This window comes from Raphanus sativus, chromosome 2, assembly GCF_000801105.2.
Source record: "Raphanus sativus cultivar WK10039 chromosome 2, ASM80110v3, whole genome shotgun sequence".
Taxonomy (NCBI): Eukaryota; Viridiplantae; Streptophyta; class Magnoliopsida; order Brassicales; family Brassicaceae; genus Raphanus; species Raphanus sativus.
Window position 1 is genome coordinate 18,088,008 of NC_079512.1, and position 17,483 is coordinate 18,105,490.

Sequence of the window (17,483 nt, forward strand, 5' to 3'; positions counted from 1 at the left end):
AAATTTTCCTTACCAATGACAAACCCCCCCCCCCCCCCCCCCTCCCCACCCACCCACCCCAAATTCCATCTGTATGTTGTCGTTAGATTAATTTCATCTATTATAAGTATTACATATATTGTATCCTTAGGAAACATCTATAATAAAATTAAAAGTTAGAACATAATTCTAAGAATATATCTTCAAGAAAAGTTATGTATTATATCTATAAAATATTGGGCTTGAGGAAATCTAATTTATAGTTTATTATAATGAAATAATATTATTTTGATTGCATTTTACATTATTTTCATGAGAGTATGAATTTATAGCTATAAGACAAACATGATTATCTATATCCTAAACTTTTTCAAATTATTTGAATGTACATATATTTATTGGCACCCAAAATTTATTAAATAATATATTATATGTAATATAAAAATAAATAAACATACCAATGTCTTGAAATTTTTTACATGATTTCTTATATTATATTTCAGAATGTATTAAAATTAGTCTAGTACTGTTGGTTAATTGTGTACACAACTAAATTATACCTAATAATAATATTTTTAATATCCTAAAGTAAATTCATATTATATAACCAAGCAATACACTATAATCTTTTCAAATTTAAATATTAGATATATATCACAACTAGTCAAATCCAAAAAAAACTCATATGGTAGGCTCTTTTTAAAAGTTTACTTTTTCATAATTATGAGATACACGTGTTAAGAAAACAAATATAAAATAACAAAATTTAATGTTATTCTTCCATTATTAACCAACCAAAAATTTCCATTGATTTTTCTCAACAAATTTATATTATTATGAATTTTAAAAATATATAAAACTTATTTACGGCAAGTAATATTCATCCAGTAAAACAATATATTGAAGAGGGAGACATAGTTTAGGTCAATCATGCCATTGCCTGTGTGAAACTTGGTAAGAACCATCGATTTCCAGAGAGTTGATCTGACGATAAATCAAATTTGTGTAGCTGCTCCATCTTCCGTGTCTCGAGATTGAAGAGAAAGATATCACTTGAGTTGCTGTTATGACTACCATTGAAGTAGATGGAGTTTCTACAGATTCCCTCACTGTTATTGGCGAGCACAGTGATGCCTAGATCCAGAAGCATTGCCTCTTCGCCCAAGGAACGAACTCGTTTAAAGAGCCCTAATGAACATATTTTAAAGAGACGGAACGACCAGATTCTAGAGACAGGTCTTAAGATTGTTTCAACCTTGAGGACATCTCCAGTCACTGTGACTACAAGTTTTGTGGCCCAAAGTATTCTCCTGTCACTTGGTTGTCGAGGACGTCTGGGACCATTCGACACAAATCTTTCGACGTAAGCGCATGTACAACAAAAGCTTTGTTGAGGAATCTCTCCTGAAAAATCATAGATCCTCAAATCACGGAAATAACTCAAGAAGTAAAGCTTGTGATCCTTGTAAACCATGTCACAACAATCTAAAGCTTCCGGGATCTGAGTCCAAGAGTTATATCCTTTCTTGGAATAGACCACACAACAGGTTCCAAGTCCCCACGAAACTACGTAATCTTTGGTTTTGTCGTCAATCCAAAACACAGGGGATCGTATGTGCATAGGTTTAGCCGCCTTACTTCCGTCCGGAAGTGTAATGCGAAACCCAAATACGGCCGGCTCCAGCTTTGTCGTTCCATCCTGTGACTCCACAGGAGGCAGATTGATCCTCTCCTTGGTGAAGAGATTCACAACGTAGAGATTATGCAAACGGTTTTGCATCAAGAGCCAACTTCCACAGCTCTTCAAACAAAAACGCCTTGGGAGTTCCAAATCAAGATCTTGCGTCCTGTAAAGTTTGTCTTTCTCCTCGGGATTAAACAAGGTGCAAGAACTGTTGCTGTTATCTTCGGGAAAAAGAAGGAGCCAGGGGATGTGATTATTTTTGGGCACGCATTGTCTCGAAGCGGAGTACCAAGACCAACATACGGATTTAGCTCGAAGGAAATCAGCAAAGCTTAGGCGTTCCAACAGCGAATTCAGGAGATCTGAAGGGAGCTCCGACCAGGATTTGAGACGCTCATGACTCTCCTCCATCTTCAGCAGAGAGATTTTATATAAAATCGAGACGGTTGAATTGTGTTTACTCTCACCCTCAGAAGTTCCGTACTTATTACACAACAAGACCGTCCCACTCGAACCTAAACTAGGAACAAGTTGGTCATGTGTATATGGGCTTTATAGGCCCACCCAACCGGTGAATTCGGTTTTGTTACTTTTATAAAGATTGTATAAATGAGAAAAAAACGTTTACAGATTTTTAGGAGAGCTGGTTGATTTTGTTAGAATTGCGGTGATTATCCATCGCACTTGCTGAATTTATTTTTGGGACAATTGGTCAAATACCCATATCAGAAGCTTATATTGGCAATTTATCCATTGACTTAAAGCAATTAGATCATACCATTTATTCACCAGGATGACGAATATGCCTTTCAGTCTCTTTTTTTTTAACCTACGCTTTTTTTCCTCTCATCTGATATCTTTTTCCTCTGGTTCCACCTATTTTTCAAACTCCACATTTTTCTTCCTACAGCATATTTTCTTTTATTCTTTTTTCTTCATATTCCACTTCTGATCTAACTTATTTTTTCTTCTCTTTCATTTTTCAATCAAGATTACAGATTAAAAAAAAACAAAACCCAGTTTTAAGATTAATTTTTCATCATTTTAAATTAGATCCAAACAAACCGTGATAAAGTTTTAATAAATTTTTTGTTAAGATCTCAAAAAAAATCAACAGAAAAAAAAAACGAAAAAAATTCAATAAAGAAAACAAGTTTGTGGAGTTGCTAAAAAAAAGTAAGCTTGTGGTAATGATCTTATACAAAATGAAAACCTGATAAGTATTTTTCTTTATGTATATAATTAACAACATGATAACTTATCGATGAATTGCCATCAAACACTTTACATTTTTTGTTAGCGACTAAACATATTTTTAACATGTTACAAATTTTGTTAACCTGAAATATTATTTGTTAAACGCTACGAATTTTGTTATCAAGTTATATTTATTTATAGAATTCTAAACAAATCATTAACTTAATAATAAACTATATAATTTAGTATTATTTATCAATTTAATACATTATTTAATGGATAAAACATATAGGATGAATTTCCATCAAACACTTTACATTTTTTGTTAGCGACTAAATATATTTTTAACATGTTACAAATTTTGTTAACATTGAAATACTATTTGTTACACGCTACAAATTTTGTTATCAAGTTATATTTATTTATAGAGCTTTAAACAAATCATTAACTTAATAATAAACTATAATTTAGTATTATTTATCAATTTAATACATTATTTAATGGATAAAATATATAGTTAACCAGCTAATATTAAAGTTAACGAGCAAAATAAAAACAGTTACCATGTTATAAAACAAGTTAGCATGTTAACAATAATTGTATCATATAACAAATATATTTACTTATATATATATATATGTTTTAACGTGCTAACATTAATGTTTTTTGGAGAACACAGATAATGATAAAGATCAAAACAAAATTACCAGATGTGGATACACAAACAAAATTACCTGAGAAACAAATTATAATTCCTATACCGAATAATCGAAACAACAGATCTGACAACAGAAGAAAAAAACAAACAACCCAACTGAAGAAAATGATCGACAGGAACTCACCGCTGACAGTAAGCTTTTTACTGAATCACCTTTCCTTGAAACGAAATCAACTACCAAGTTCTTGTTCGATTTCAGATATATGTAGGGTTTTGGTTCACGGTAACCAGAAACGAAAAAAAAACAAAAGAACGATATATAAGAAGAATTCACAAAAAAAAATGTGCAATTTGGTTGATTTATTTCGATGCAATTACAGATTCAAGAAGAAAATGAAATTAGAGATAAAATGGAAGAAGAAAGAGAGCGTGAAACTAGAGGAAGAAGAAGACAAAAATGAGAAAGCTGACTTCACTTGAGACAGCTAGATGTAGCACATCAAATAGAGTATAGGGGCATTTGTGGAAAAGAATAGTGTTGTTTAGTTAGATGGGTAAGTGGCAAATTAGGAGAGTAGTTATGGGTATAGAGACCAATTTTCTCTTTATTTTTGGTATAACTCAATAATAATGGAAAAAAGAGACACTTTAAATTTTTGTTTGTCCATTTAGGATTTTTCATACTTTTGGCAATTCTGGACATGTTTTACCCTTCGTTCATGGAAAAAATAGTAACCATAACTTTAAAAATGTAAAAAAATATGAAAACTATTAAAAACATAGGTATGACAATATATATGTTTAAAATTATTTTTTTTAAGTGGGGAATCATATTTTATTTTGTCTTCTAACCTAGGTTAGAATACAAATTCTGGTAGTCTACTTCTTTTAGAAATCAGATACTAATTTTTATACATAGATATATCCTGGGTATATACCGTAAACTAAAATTTCTTCTACCTTATATCTGAGATAGAATTTGTTACGTTACAATCTAGCAACATGTCTTCAGTCTACCTGCAGCTATATAACGATATATAGCCTCAACTCTATGTTGTATCTTACGTAGTTTTGTGTCATATAGTCTTCTACTTTTTACCTTATATGACGTCTAAGGAAGAATAGGCTTCCCACGTATTGTACTGTGTTATGGGTGAGGTAGAATACGTATTCTAATCAAATCCGAAAAATATGGAAACTTCCATTTTCGATTATAGATGTTTTCCTAAATCTACTCTAAAAATCTGAGAGAATATTTTGTAGACACCCCACGTTTTTCTCCTCCTCCCATGTTTCCTTTCTTTTCATTCTCTGTGTTTCTCTTTTCTTCATCGCCCTATCTTTTCTTTTCTCCATCAACAACATGGTTACAATCCATGTTAAATCTCGTGAATGGATGCCCAAAGATCATTCTCTCTTTCGTACTCTGTATCTCACTCTTCTTCATCTTATATTTTATAAGCTTTTACGAATGTATATAGTATAAATACAGAGGATGCATATATAAGCAATGATTTACGCCGGTTCATATGGTAAGTGGTCGTCATATTGCTCAAATAATCTGAGTTCGAACCCTCCTCTTTACCTTTTTGTCTTATTTTTTCTTTTTTATTTAATGAAGGGCAAAATAATAAATTGCATATCGTCTTCTCCACATTGACCTGCTATTATCTGCTTCCAAAAATGGCGGTTTCAAGTTTTTTCTCAGATTTTTCATTAGTTTCATTATTATTGTACTTAAGTTAGTTGAAACTTTATAGATCTAACTCATATAATCTATTTTCAACACAAGATAGAAAAAAAACAATTTTTTTTCACTTTCTGTTTCTTTTTTTGCCTTCTGAATTTGATTGATGAAACTGAAAAAATATACTAGATGAAATACAAACCGATAAAAACAAAAACAAAAAGGACAAACACTAAAACCCCACAAGAATGCTTCAGATTTTTAACATCTCTGTCAAGGAAAATAAAACATATGGGATAAAAATATGAAGCACAAGCCAAGCCGAAGCAATCGAACAAACTGACCCAAAACAGCACTATCTGAAACAGAAACTAAAAAGAAAAAAACTCAAGATCTGTAGATCTAAAAATTCAATCCCCAAAATTTTTAGATCTGTTAAGAAACAAAGAGGAGATGATGAGAAAGGTGAAGAGGAAATAAAATACAGGGGACGAGTCATTCCGGTGGCGGCGAAGAACGTCCACAAACAAAAAAATCAACGAAGGCTGGCGGCTGTTCTTGAGCTCTCCAACTTTTTATGTCACGCAATACATATATTTACTTTCTGGTTTTACTATTTTTCCTTTAAAGCTTAAATAAATTATGAAATAATAAAATTAATTTGGTTAACTAAAGGGCATAAATGGTATTAAAGAGAATATAAATCCTATTTATCCAAATAATCCTCTACAAGTTCTATTAGGACAAACTTAAGTTAAAAGTGTCTCTTCTTTCCAATTTTCCCTAATAATTTTTCAAGTGACTGCTATTATAAAGACAAATATAGAGAAGAGTATATTCTAAAATAGTTTGATGTGAAGATTAGAATAAGAGGAAATTGAAAAAAAAAAGACATTTTCAACTTAGATTCGTCCCGATAAAATTTCTAAATAACTATTTAGATAATTAGTATTTATATTTTATTTAATATCATTATACCCTTCAATATCATCCATGCAAGTGGAATGGCCATCCCGATCTCCACGGATGATGAGCGAACCAATTATGAACAACGGGCGTTGAATAACAGAATGCAGCGTCAAATTGAAGTCTTGTTTTGTTCATATCTCGTAAGCACTCAAAAAATACTCAGATTTGTTATTTTTGGATTGGAAACACGTGAGGATTGTGTGTTTTATTTTGAAAATATTAAATCTAATTGATTTCGTGATGAGATCCTCAGAAGCTCTAGTGAAAACAATGGTTGCCGCGAACAGAAGAAAAAAATTAGGTCTAGAAAGAAGATGAAAACGAAATTACGATATTCCCCTTTTTAAATAAATGAGTAAAAAGTTATATAATAGGCAAATCATATATATAAAGAATTGAACTATGTACTTTTAACTACATCAATATTGCATTTACCACTTCAACAATAGAGAACTTTTGTTAGCTTATGAAACTGTAAAAATATTTATCTATACTAATAAAGTAGGCTTTTTATCTCCTTGGGAGAAAAATGCCATGTGGCATTTTCTTTTTAATAATTAAAATATTTTCTCAACTTAAATTTAATGAATTTTGGTATTAGTTGTGAAATAAATGGGGGAGGGGAGGTTAAACTTTTTCTTAATACATGTCCAAGCGTTTATAAGAGTGTTTTGAATGTAACTCAGATCCGTAATTGAACTGATAAATCTATGACCCAATAGAAATCGAGTTTGGGTTTAATTGCAGCACTGGTTGAACCAATAGATAATTTTTATTTTTAGTTTAAGTTATATTTTTATATTCTAAATTTCTAATTAAAATTTTGAAATTTCAGTTTTATTGTCGTCTTCCTCTTCTTCTACACTACAATTAACGTTGGCAAAAAAAGTGAGTCATGATTGTGCTTCAGCTGCACGTCCGTAAAACAGACTAAAGCAAGATGAGACTTATTATTCCCCTACACTACAATTTACTTTGGGAAGAAAGGTGAGTAATTTTTTTTTTAGTTTAATTTAATACAAATCATTACATTTTTAATTTACAGATCAAAAAAAAAATCATATGATCATATGAATTACAAAACAGAGTTTGGATTGTTGAAGAAGAAAAATCTGACGAAATTGATTATAATAAATTAGAGAATGCTCTTTTTGAAAAATATCCCAAAAATGATGAAGTGACAAATTTAGAAAAAAATTGTTGGTAAGTTTTAAAATTTGAGAAAACTAAAATTAGTTGATGTGATCTGATATTAGTTTATTTTTGTTATTGACAATTTATTACAATAATGTTTTAATTCTGGTTTATTTTGGATTGGAAAATGTCTTGATTTTTTTAGATGTCATAATTCTTATGTTACAACTTTTATAAATAGTCTAAACTATTTCTTAATATTTTGTATATACACTTAAAATTCCTAACTTTAGTTTTTATATATATTTATTTTCATAGCTAATATATTATTATATAATAAAACTAATTTATTTAGTAACCCGTAATTCATATGCGGTTAATCCAATGATCCAGTGATTCGGTAAATCATCTGATTCAGTGTTCGAGTCGGATTTCAAAACACTGGTTTATAGAATTTTTTTGTATTTGATGTTGACGATGGAGAATATAGCCTCTACAATTCTCCTTCCTTAACGCAATCGACGTAATCATTCATATAATCAATCCAGAAATCACATTCATCTCACTATCTCCTATTGAATGCTTTTTTAGTTCCTGTTTTCTCAGTTTCATTGTATATGTATAGATGGTGTGAGAGTTCGGACGATACTCCCTTTACTTTTTCCAATTCAATCATTGTCGAATTTCCAGTTTCATTGCTCGGAGTTAAAGACAAATCAGTGTAGAGATGTTCAAACTAGGCTACAACAATTTTGGCAAGTTTGGAATGTTAAGAAAGGTGAAAGATATTAGGGTTGATATATTGTTGATTAATGGGAAGGTACACCAATTTCTTATTTCAGTTTACCAGTTAATGATTTTTTACTTTTAAAGTAGCAGTTTTCTTATGCATCATCTCCTTTCTCAGGTGGTGCTTCTACATGCGTTAATCACTTTCTTAGGTTTAACACTTTTAAACATTTTTTAAAAGAAAGCTCAGTCTATGACACGAGTATTTAAGATTCCAACTAAAAAAACTTTTTAACGACTATTAATTTTTATTCTATTTTTATTAAATCGATTAATAACAACTACTTATGCTATTTTACTTTGAACTAAATAACTTCAAACAAAATAATATATTACGGTCGCTAATCATTATAAAAAGATCAGAAAATATTATTTTTACATATTTTCATTTTACATATTTTCTTTACTAAAACCATATAATAAATTATAAATTTAAGTAAGAAAAAAACATAAAAATCCGGCGCGTAGCGCCGAAATATCACTACTAAATAATACAGTTAAGTTTTTTTAATAATTTGCTTCTCTTTCCCAATTTACAAGTGGGTATTATTGTATTAACCGTTTATGACCGTTTTATACCTTCAGAATCACTTGTAAAATATATTTGAAAGTACTATGGAAAAATTCTCAAAATCATTTACATAAGAGTTTGATTATTTTGATTTACTTTATGTAAAGTTGGTAATATTCATGTTATATCATATGGAGTTTTGAACCTTATTATGGTAAACATGATCTTTAATGAATCAAATTATGTATTTACACCTATTTTAAAACCACAAAAACTAAAATCGTCGGCAATCTGTTGGAAATTCCTGATGGATTACTGTTGGATTTATTAAATATGAAATTTTCCTACAAATTAAATATTAATTATATCTAAAAATTTCTACTAATTTCCAATGAAATTAATAAAAATAATTGTATTTTTATATTTGTTTGAAATTCGTCAGAAAATACCAACAGATTTTAGACGAATTTAATTCCAACAAACATTTATTTCATCGATATTTAACCGAAAATCCGTCAAAAAATTTCTATGGATTTTTTTCTGTCAGGACCAGAAATCACTATATTTTCTTGCAGTGTGAGTTTTGACTGGCAGTAGAAATGAAATACTAATGACGTATACTGTATATACTTACAATCCATGAACAATGAACCTAGAAGAACATGCCAATACTTTCTTAATCCTATTCCTAGTAAGTGAGTTTGACAGAAACTGAATGTTCAGCAACAAACAAATATAACTATCACTCTCAATATTCACAACACTTTAAAATTTAAGGAATTACATACGACCCACAACTATCATCTGTTTGCAAATTTCTTCTTTAACAGTAAACAACTATTGCAAAAAAAAAACACAAAATTCTAAACATTCACAATATTTAAAATTCACTTGTCGATATTAAGGACTCCGAAGACCCTAGCCAATCTCAAGAATAGAAAACACAAGTAAATAGCAAATAAGCCGCCACCGACAAGCCTATCAAGCCTCATCTTCTTCTTTGGCATTATCACAAGTGCCCAAAGCAAGCCTACCATTAAGAATCCTAGTGTCTCAAGCAACGAATTATCACTTGGAATGATGTACACCCCAGGATACTCAGCCAAAGAGGAAATAACAAGTGGAACACCTAGTCCAATCACCGTGTTAAAAAGCGGACCGGCGTAACACCCGGAAAGTGCTATTTGCGCACCATCGTTCCCTCCATGAACTGCCACGGTCACATTAGCGATTAAATCGCCTAGCGAATTGCCCCATGCCAGGACGGTTAGTCCTAACACGGAAGGACTAATACCAAAGACGTTCCCTAATGATATTAACAACGAGACTAGCTCTTGTGCTATGATGTATGTCCATGTCACACTCATTGTGAAACCGCCTAGAAGCCAAACCAGTGAGAATTTCGTTGGTGGACGAGAACTTTCCGTGGTCAAGAACGCTACCAAACCAAGGAATAACCCGATAAGTCCAGATATTATGTACATGATTAGGTTGCTTTTGGACCCGGTGTAATGAGAACAATAAAGTTCGGTTAGTAGAACAGGTGCGATGGCTGTGGAAACAACCGCGCAAGGTCTTGACCACTTCTCTTGGCAGACGACGGGGATCGTGAGCCGCCGGGGGAGATATAGAGGTAGTCCTACGATGCTCACTAGCACCGAGAAGCAAGACGGCTGTTTCTTTGGCAAATCAAGAACCAAAATCTCATATTCTTGTTCTTGAGTTCTTGATTCTTGAGCAACTTTTTGCGGCTGAATCGGTTTCTCCTCACCGATGTAGCTGAGCAATGGGACGCCCATCTCGGCTAAATCCTCTCTAGTACGAAGAACCTGACCGGATATAGGTTTCTTGCCCAAGAAATGAGAAACTGATAAAAACCCTACATAGAGTAGATAAATAGAAATGTAACAGAGTGCAACCCATATGGTTACTCTTCCAACGAAGACGATCAAACCGAGACAACAAAGAGCGACCAGAAGAAAAACCACATCGCGTATAAAGCTGTACTTATCGATAGAGACATCTCGAGAACCAATCAACAAGCAAATCGTCCCGACAACGAAGCTAGAGACGAAGAAAGCACCGCCTAGAACAGAGTTGAGTCCAAAATCACCATTATTCGACTTAGTGAAAGACACAACACTTGAGAACAAATCTGGCGCACCGTTCCCTAGAGAGAGAAGCGTAACACCAGCCATCGTGGGAGATAGCTTCAAGACTTTAGATAGCTTGTCTAAAGAAGGACAGAAGTAACTCGCGGCCGTGTCTCCGAGCAAGTAGAAGAGAACAAATAACCAGAGGGATAAAACTAGATGACCCAAAACAGGGGACTGTCCGAAGATGCAGAAGAAGATCTTGAGATAGTCTACGTAACCTTGTGGGGTACATTTTGATTGAGATATAACGTAAGAACACTTGGAACGCTGGTCGTCTAGGGCTGCGAGTCCTTGGCTGCAGCTGTCATTGTCACCGCCGGCTAGAGAGTTTAGGGATTTGATGGATCCTGAGGGAGGAGGATTTGGTGAAGCGAAATGGAGATAGATGAGGAAGATGAAGAAGAGGTTGATTAGAAGAGAGAGAGAACGTGAGCTGAGAGGTGAGGAGAAGAGACTTGCCATTCAAGGAAGCAGATTGGTTTGAAGTGGGAGTAATGATGAGGGGTGTTAGGTTTTTTGATATAATAAAGAAAACATAATATCTTTTTTTATTTGTTTATGTGAGACTTTAGGATGGTTAATATTTTGAAACATACAAGATTCCTTTTCATGCGGATGTGAGTAGGTGGACTTTGGAGCTATTGTTTTTTATGAGAAAAATTGAGTGGGGGTCCTGGGGGAGGCTACATTCAATTATTCACACAAGGAAGAAAAATCGAAGTTGATAAACGCAGAAACCAGCGGCAGCGTCAGAAGATAACACAGCGGAGGAAGCAAATTTAACGGATCGGAAAACTAAAATTGACGCAAGGAAAATCAAAGTAGACGCTAGCGAACTGCAGGAAGAGCAATATATGGAATTCAGTTGCCGCTGAAATATTCAGCGTTCCTTTTATTCCTCGGCGACTGCCGCAGCGTCAAGAAAAGAGGCTGGCTTTGTTTATGAGTGCTGTGGTTGTCTGTTTTTTCCGGTGGTGATAGGTTAAATTGCAGACGCTGCCGCTGATTACGGCGTTCGCCAAAAGAACATGCCTAAAGTTTTTTTTTCTTTTATAAAATCTGTTTATCCATTATTGATTTTTACGAGATACTCTCGTATGTGACATCATTTTATATTTATATGGTCCAACTTGGAGTCCAATTTCTAGTGTGTCACCGAAGCATGTAAAACACACGTGTTGGGATATTTTGTGCCAATACGTAAGTCTGAGAACGAGGTAGAAAATGTTTTTTTTGGGTATGAACTATGATGGTAGAAATGTTGCAGTTATCTATTAATCAACTTTTCGACAAAAAAAAAATCTGTTAACCAACTTTAATATTCGAAGAATAGTAGTATAAAAAATCATAAAAGCATGTTCATAGTAAAGCATAACTATTCAAGTGCTGCAATAGTTTTCATATAATGGTCGAAATCATCACCAAAGGTTATACTTGGTCTCTACAAATAATAAAATTGAAAACATCAAAATTAGGATTTTTTTTGCAGATTTTTGTATTTTTACGGCTATCAAAATCTGTGCATTACCTAATGTTTTAGGCCTAACTGTTTGGTATAAAACTTAAACTAAATAGTATATCATATATATATGGCTATATATGCCTGATGGAAATATACATGTGATTGGTTTATAGTTAATATATAAAACTAGAATTTGAAAGAAATAAAAATGGAGAAAACTCCAAAGTCCAAACCTAAAGGTCGATCGTTATTATTAAGAAGTATCTTGGCCGATCACAGAGGGAGACATCTTTTGCGACGTAATCCTAACTGATCATGACTTTTCAAACGTAATCATATCCACCATGTTTTTTTTTGGGATCAAATCCACCATGTTCTTATGATTTGATTTCTTGCATAATGAAATACACGACTAATTAAACCGTAAAGATATGTAAAAATTGATAGATGATACAAACAAACAAAGAGAAGATCATGGCGATAAATTTCGGACCGCCGCGCCGGCTTCTTTTATTTTTGTCGGAAACCGACGGCTTTTTTGAATAATTTCATCCATGATTTGAGAGGATTGAAAATATGATGCCAGAGCATCTCCAACCTCACTCTATTTTTCACTCTAAAATAGAGTTTAGAATAAGAAATGCTCAAATGGTACTCTATTTTTCACTTTATAAGACCATCTCCAATAACACTCTATAATTTTCTCTATATTTTACACTAAAATAGAGTAACTCTATTATAGAGTTGGATTTGTTCCAATGGTTCACTCTATAATAGAGTTACTCTATAATTCACTCTATTTATAGAGTAATTCTATTATAGAATGAATCATTGGAGCAAATTCAACTATATAATAGAGTTACTCTATTTTAAAGTAAAATATAGAGTGAATTTTTGTGTACCATTGGAGATGTCCTAATAAAGTGAAAAATATGTTTACTCTAAATATAGAGTAAATTGTTTTTCTTTGTTCATCACTTTATTTTCTACTCTAAAATAGAGTATCATTGAAGCAAACTACATCTCTATTATAGAGTCACTCTATTTTAGAGTAAAAAATAGAGTGAACCTTTGGAGATGCTCTGTCTTCATATTAGTTCCTCTCTCATCTTTTTCTTTTTTTTCGGAAAATTACCTCCTCTCTTATCTTTGGCAGTTGTGTTATTTGGCATATTTCTTTTTTATATATATATTTGAAGTGTATATTTTTAGTTATAGATCATGGGATTTTAGAAACCATAAAATTATTAAAAATAATTTTTTTTTGGAATTTATAGTTAGATATATTACCTTTAACTTTTTGGAAATTATATGACCAATATTTTCTTTGTCCAAATCGGATTCTGTCGTCAATGAATAATATTTTCGTCTATTATAATTTCCTACTTTCAAGATTGTTTTAATATTAGATAAATAACAGTTTAATAAATATACAAAGACTAAATTTCAGTCCATAATATATGTATAGATTCAAACCTAGTGGTACATAGCATTTTATGGAGTATATTGATTGGACAACTAATCACCTTTATCAATACGTATTATTTGAAATTAATTAAAGTTTTAAATTAAATTAACAAAACATGTCAATATTTTGAATTGGGTAATACAAACCTTGATTCTTCCTAACCAATTCTCAAAAGTACTTTGCAGTTAAAGTTCAAAAAAAAAGTACTTTGCAGTTGTTATAAAAATCTTGATCAATAATATAAACGAGAGGCGCTACAAAAATCTATAGCACATGGCACGTGAATACGTGATCATATCATCATAACAACCAACTAACATTTATAAACTAACATGCACGTACAATCTTGTAAAAAAGTCGCACATTTTTATGATTTTTGTCATATTCTAGTCCACCAAGGATCGGTACTCTTTTGTTTTTTTTTGCCATCTAAATTATGTTTTATTAAAATAGGCCCAAAGCCCAGAAACTACAAGCTTTAATATTACATCAACAGCCCAAAACATAAAGGGCTACATGAAAACATGGGTCGAAGCCCAACAAACATTACCCAACACGTGCAGAACCACTCGGCCCACGTGTTCATGGTTGATCAAAGAAAGGGACACGTGTTTTCATCCTCACCATTGAGGAACACGTGTCCTGTGTACTCCACCGCTTCGTGAACCGCCACCGCACCGTGGCCCAATCTACCGAGTCTTCGTCGGAGAAGACGAAAACAAACAGTTGTTTCGCCGGGACTTCACCGGAAACTGTAAACACCCCATCCATCGGCCTTCGCCTAGCCTTTGTTCCATCGGAGAGCTTCATCGGAAAAGTTCCGAGATCTCCTCCAAAACTACCGAAGTCACCATCTATCACCACTTAGCGTCCTTCGTCTGAGAACGTCACCGCACCAAAACGGGATATCATCCCGAGGCGAAGCCGTCACATGCACTGAGTCACCCGTCGGACAACCCGACTCGCCAAAACCAGATCCGCCATCAAACACCGAAAATCGTACAAACGCGTCTTAAGCCGAACGTTTACCTCGGTGGGAAGCTAAAATATTGAGAAGTAAAAAAAAAAGTCTTCAGATTCTCGATATTTTTATCTAGCTGGCATGGCAGTGTAGTACAAAATATAAACTCTTATTATATATTCAAGAACATACTCCGGTTTATAAGAAAGCGCAATAAATTTAAGAACACGAGAACACTCGATTTTTATGTTTCTCTTCTCGATGTACCAAAATTTATTCCCCAGAAGCAACCACATGGCTGAAATTTGCTCAAATTAGGCCTTCACACAAGACTCTTACCTGTAAAACAGACAACTATAGACATATCACAAATGACATATTCATTATATTATTTTGCATGATATTCATTTTAACCATCTTTTTGTTTTAGATATAAGGTCTGAAATTTAGGAAATCATAGGAAATCATAAATATTAGTAAGTTAAGTTTGTTTAAATTCAACAATTTGGGAACTATACAATCTATATACTATACTCTCTCCGTTTCACAAAGAGTGTCACTTAGACACTTTTCACACATATTAAGAAATTTATTAAAATGCATTTATGTTTTAATTAATATCACATATCTAACCAATAGTATTTTAGATAAATAGTTTTATTTATAAGATCGATGCATTTTACAATTAATTTTGAGCTGAAAGGTTGTATAAATTGCATTGATATTGTAGAATGACACTCTTTATGAAACAAGAAAAATGGGTCAAAATGACACTTAATATAAAACAGAGGGAATAGTTCTTTAAACTTTTTTTTTAGTTCTTTAAACTTGGAAATCAAAACGAATGTTTCTTTCGGTTTGTCAGGTCCTTGATATACATGCATCAGAAAAACAAATTTGGTTTAGGTTTATATAACGATTATTATCATTTCAACGGTATTAAAGATAAGGATAAGGTTTTCAAAGCACATATACCATAGGTTTGTGATGCCCAATTTTGGTCTAATCGACAGAATCCCCTTGTACGATAAATTATATGGCTGAGCTGTTGATGTGTAGATATGTAGTAATAAGTGAATATAAAGAAACCAAAAAAGTTATTTGTAGACAGACAAAAACAAGAGGTGATGATCCTATGCACATAGAAATGAATGAAAGTAAGTGATAAAGAGATAATAATTGGAAATGAAAGGAGAGTGAGAGTGGAGAACTGAAACTGGTAGTTATGTTGGTGATAGTAGTTAGTTTGAAGCCTAATTTAGGCGTGTTATTTATACATAACCATGATTATAAATGGTTTGGACATGATATATATTTATTGATCGCTTTGGCAGCATTGACAATCCCTAATAGCCACTAAAACAAAATGAATGTACTAGAATGTCAGTGCATCTCGTGTAATCTTCAGTTTCTTGTACGCTTTCTCAAAAGATCACCATATAATATCGATATTATAACCCGGTTACAACTAAAATGATAACTTTACACTTGCCAAAAATTCAAAACGCATAGGTATTTAAGAAAAAATAGTCAAACTAACACCAAAACTAAAAAAATTAAAATCTAAATTGCTACAAAAATAAGTTTCTCCGGGGATATCCAAGAATTCCTTTGAAATCGGAGACTGTTCAAATTTCCTAAAAGAAATAAAAGCTATTTATTTAATACTAGATAATTGGACACGAAAAATGAAAATGCCTTGGAACTATTTGAATATCATGATGTCTAATATCACAGTTATTGTTACGCCATCATCTAAATTCGAACAAGACATATGTAATGCATTTCTAAAATAGCATAGCTAATGTATTTACATTATCTTCTTTCTTCTTAACACTTCCCATGCATAAACTATACATATTTTTAATGTGTACTCAAAAGCTAAAGTAAATTTTAAATTGTTTATATCCAGGCTTGCAGCATAAAAAATTAGATATGGGCCGTTAAAACTATGGGATACATCTTCCACTATATACCCATTATGAGAACGGCCCACATAAAAGCTTGAAAAGGCCTAAAGAAGATATGGTGTCGTTAATCCGAAGTCTCATACTCACTTCCACTACAGCAGAAAGATTAGACGAAACAATGTCTCTGTCAGCGATCTTTGGCACTGGAAACGTCACTGTTGCTGCTTCTCCTGCGCTCCGCCAATTCCAAATTCCTAAACTGGGAAACGGAGGAGGATTGGGAATGGTGATAGAGTGTTCGTCGAGGCCGCAGAAGAAATCTACGGCTCATCACAGGAAGACGAGGCCGAAGAAGACGCAGCCTTGGGACATCAAGAGAAAGCCTACTGTTTATGCTCCTCTTCCTCCTCTCCCTCCGGATTGGATTCCGCTCGCTCTTTCTTCCGACGACAGTGGTGCCACCTCCGCCGGAGATTTGGTTTCAGGCGCCGCCGCATAGTTATGAGTGTTATCTGCTGGTCTGTTTGTAATAATGTCTGAAAGCATATTGTATTTCTCTGTTTCTGTTAATGTGTTATCAGTTTTTTCTTTTCTTCCTGCTGTCTGGTTATTCTGTGGGCCCCCTCTTATATGTTTGTGTGTCTGAAATTTAAATGGTTGATCACTCTCATTCTTTAATCTATGCATTGGTCTGTGTTGAGTTTGTTGAATATAATTGAGTTTCTAATTACATAAGCATTTGTATAGTTAGTAAGATTAGTAATATTGATTTGTATTAAATTAGTTACACATCCAAGAGTTAAATTGTTTAGAGAAGAGTCATGTCTTTCTAAACAATAAGTTCTATCTGTTGAGTCGTGTATGTTATACTATTTAAACGTTATTGTCGTGATGTAAAAACAACAAGTCTAATTCATA

General features: G+C 32.8%; 3 protein-coding genes across 3 annotated transcripts; 1 reads left to right on the top strand and 2 right to left on the bottom strand.

The window, feature by feature from the left end:
- Positions 1–741: 741 nt before the first annotated feature.
- LOC108836487 (probable F-box protein At4g22165) lies at positions 742–2,185 on the bottom strand. The gene has a single exon (XM_018609642.2). The coding sequence runs from the start codon at positions 2,072–2,074 to the stop codon at positions 908–910; it is 1,167 nt and encodes a 388-aa protein (XP_018465144.1). The 5' UTR covers positions 2,075–2,185; the 3' UTR covers positions 742–907.
- A 7,139-nt stretch (positions 2,186–9,324) lies between these two features.
- Positions 9,325–11,867, bottom strand: LOC108842158 (cation/calcium exchanger 1). The gene has a single exon (XM_018614988.2). It carries the CDS (start codon positions 11,224–11,226, stop codon positions 9,496–9,498), a length of 1,731 nt encoding a protein of 576 aa, XP_018470490.1. The 5' UTR covers positions 11,227–11,867; the 3' UTR covers positions 9,325–9,495.
- A 4,820-nt stretch (positions 11,868–16,687) lies between these two features.
- LOC108840227 (50S ribosomal protein 6, chloroplastic-like) lies at positions 16,688–17,238 on the top strand. The gene has a single exon (XM_018613061.2). The coding sequence runs from the start codon at positions 16,744–16,746 to the stop codon at positions 17,062–17,064; it is 321 nt and encodes a 106-aa protein (XP_018468563.1). The 5' UTR covers positions 16,688–16,743; the 3' UTR covers positions 17,065–17,238.
- The last annotated feature ends 245 nt before the right edge of the window (positions 17,239–17,483 follow it).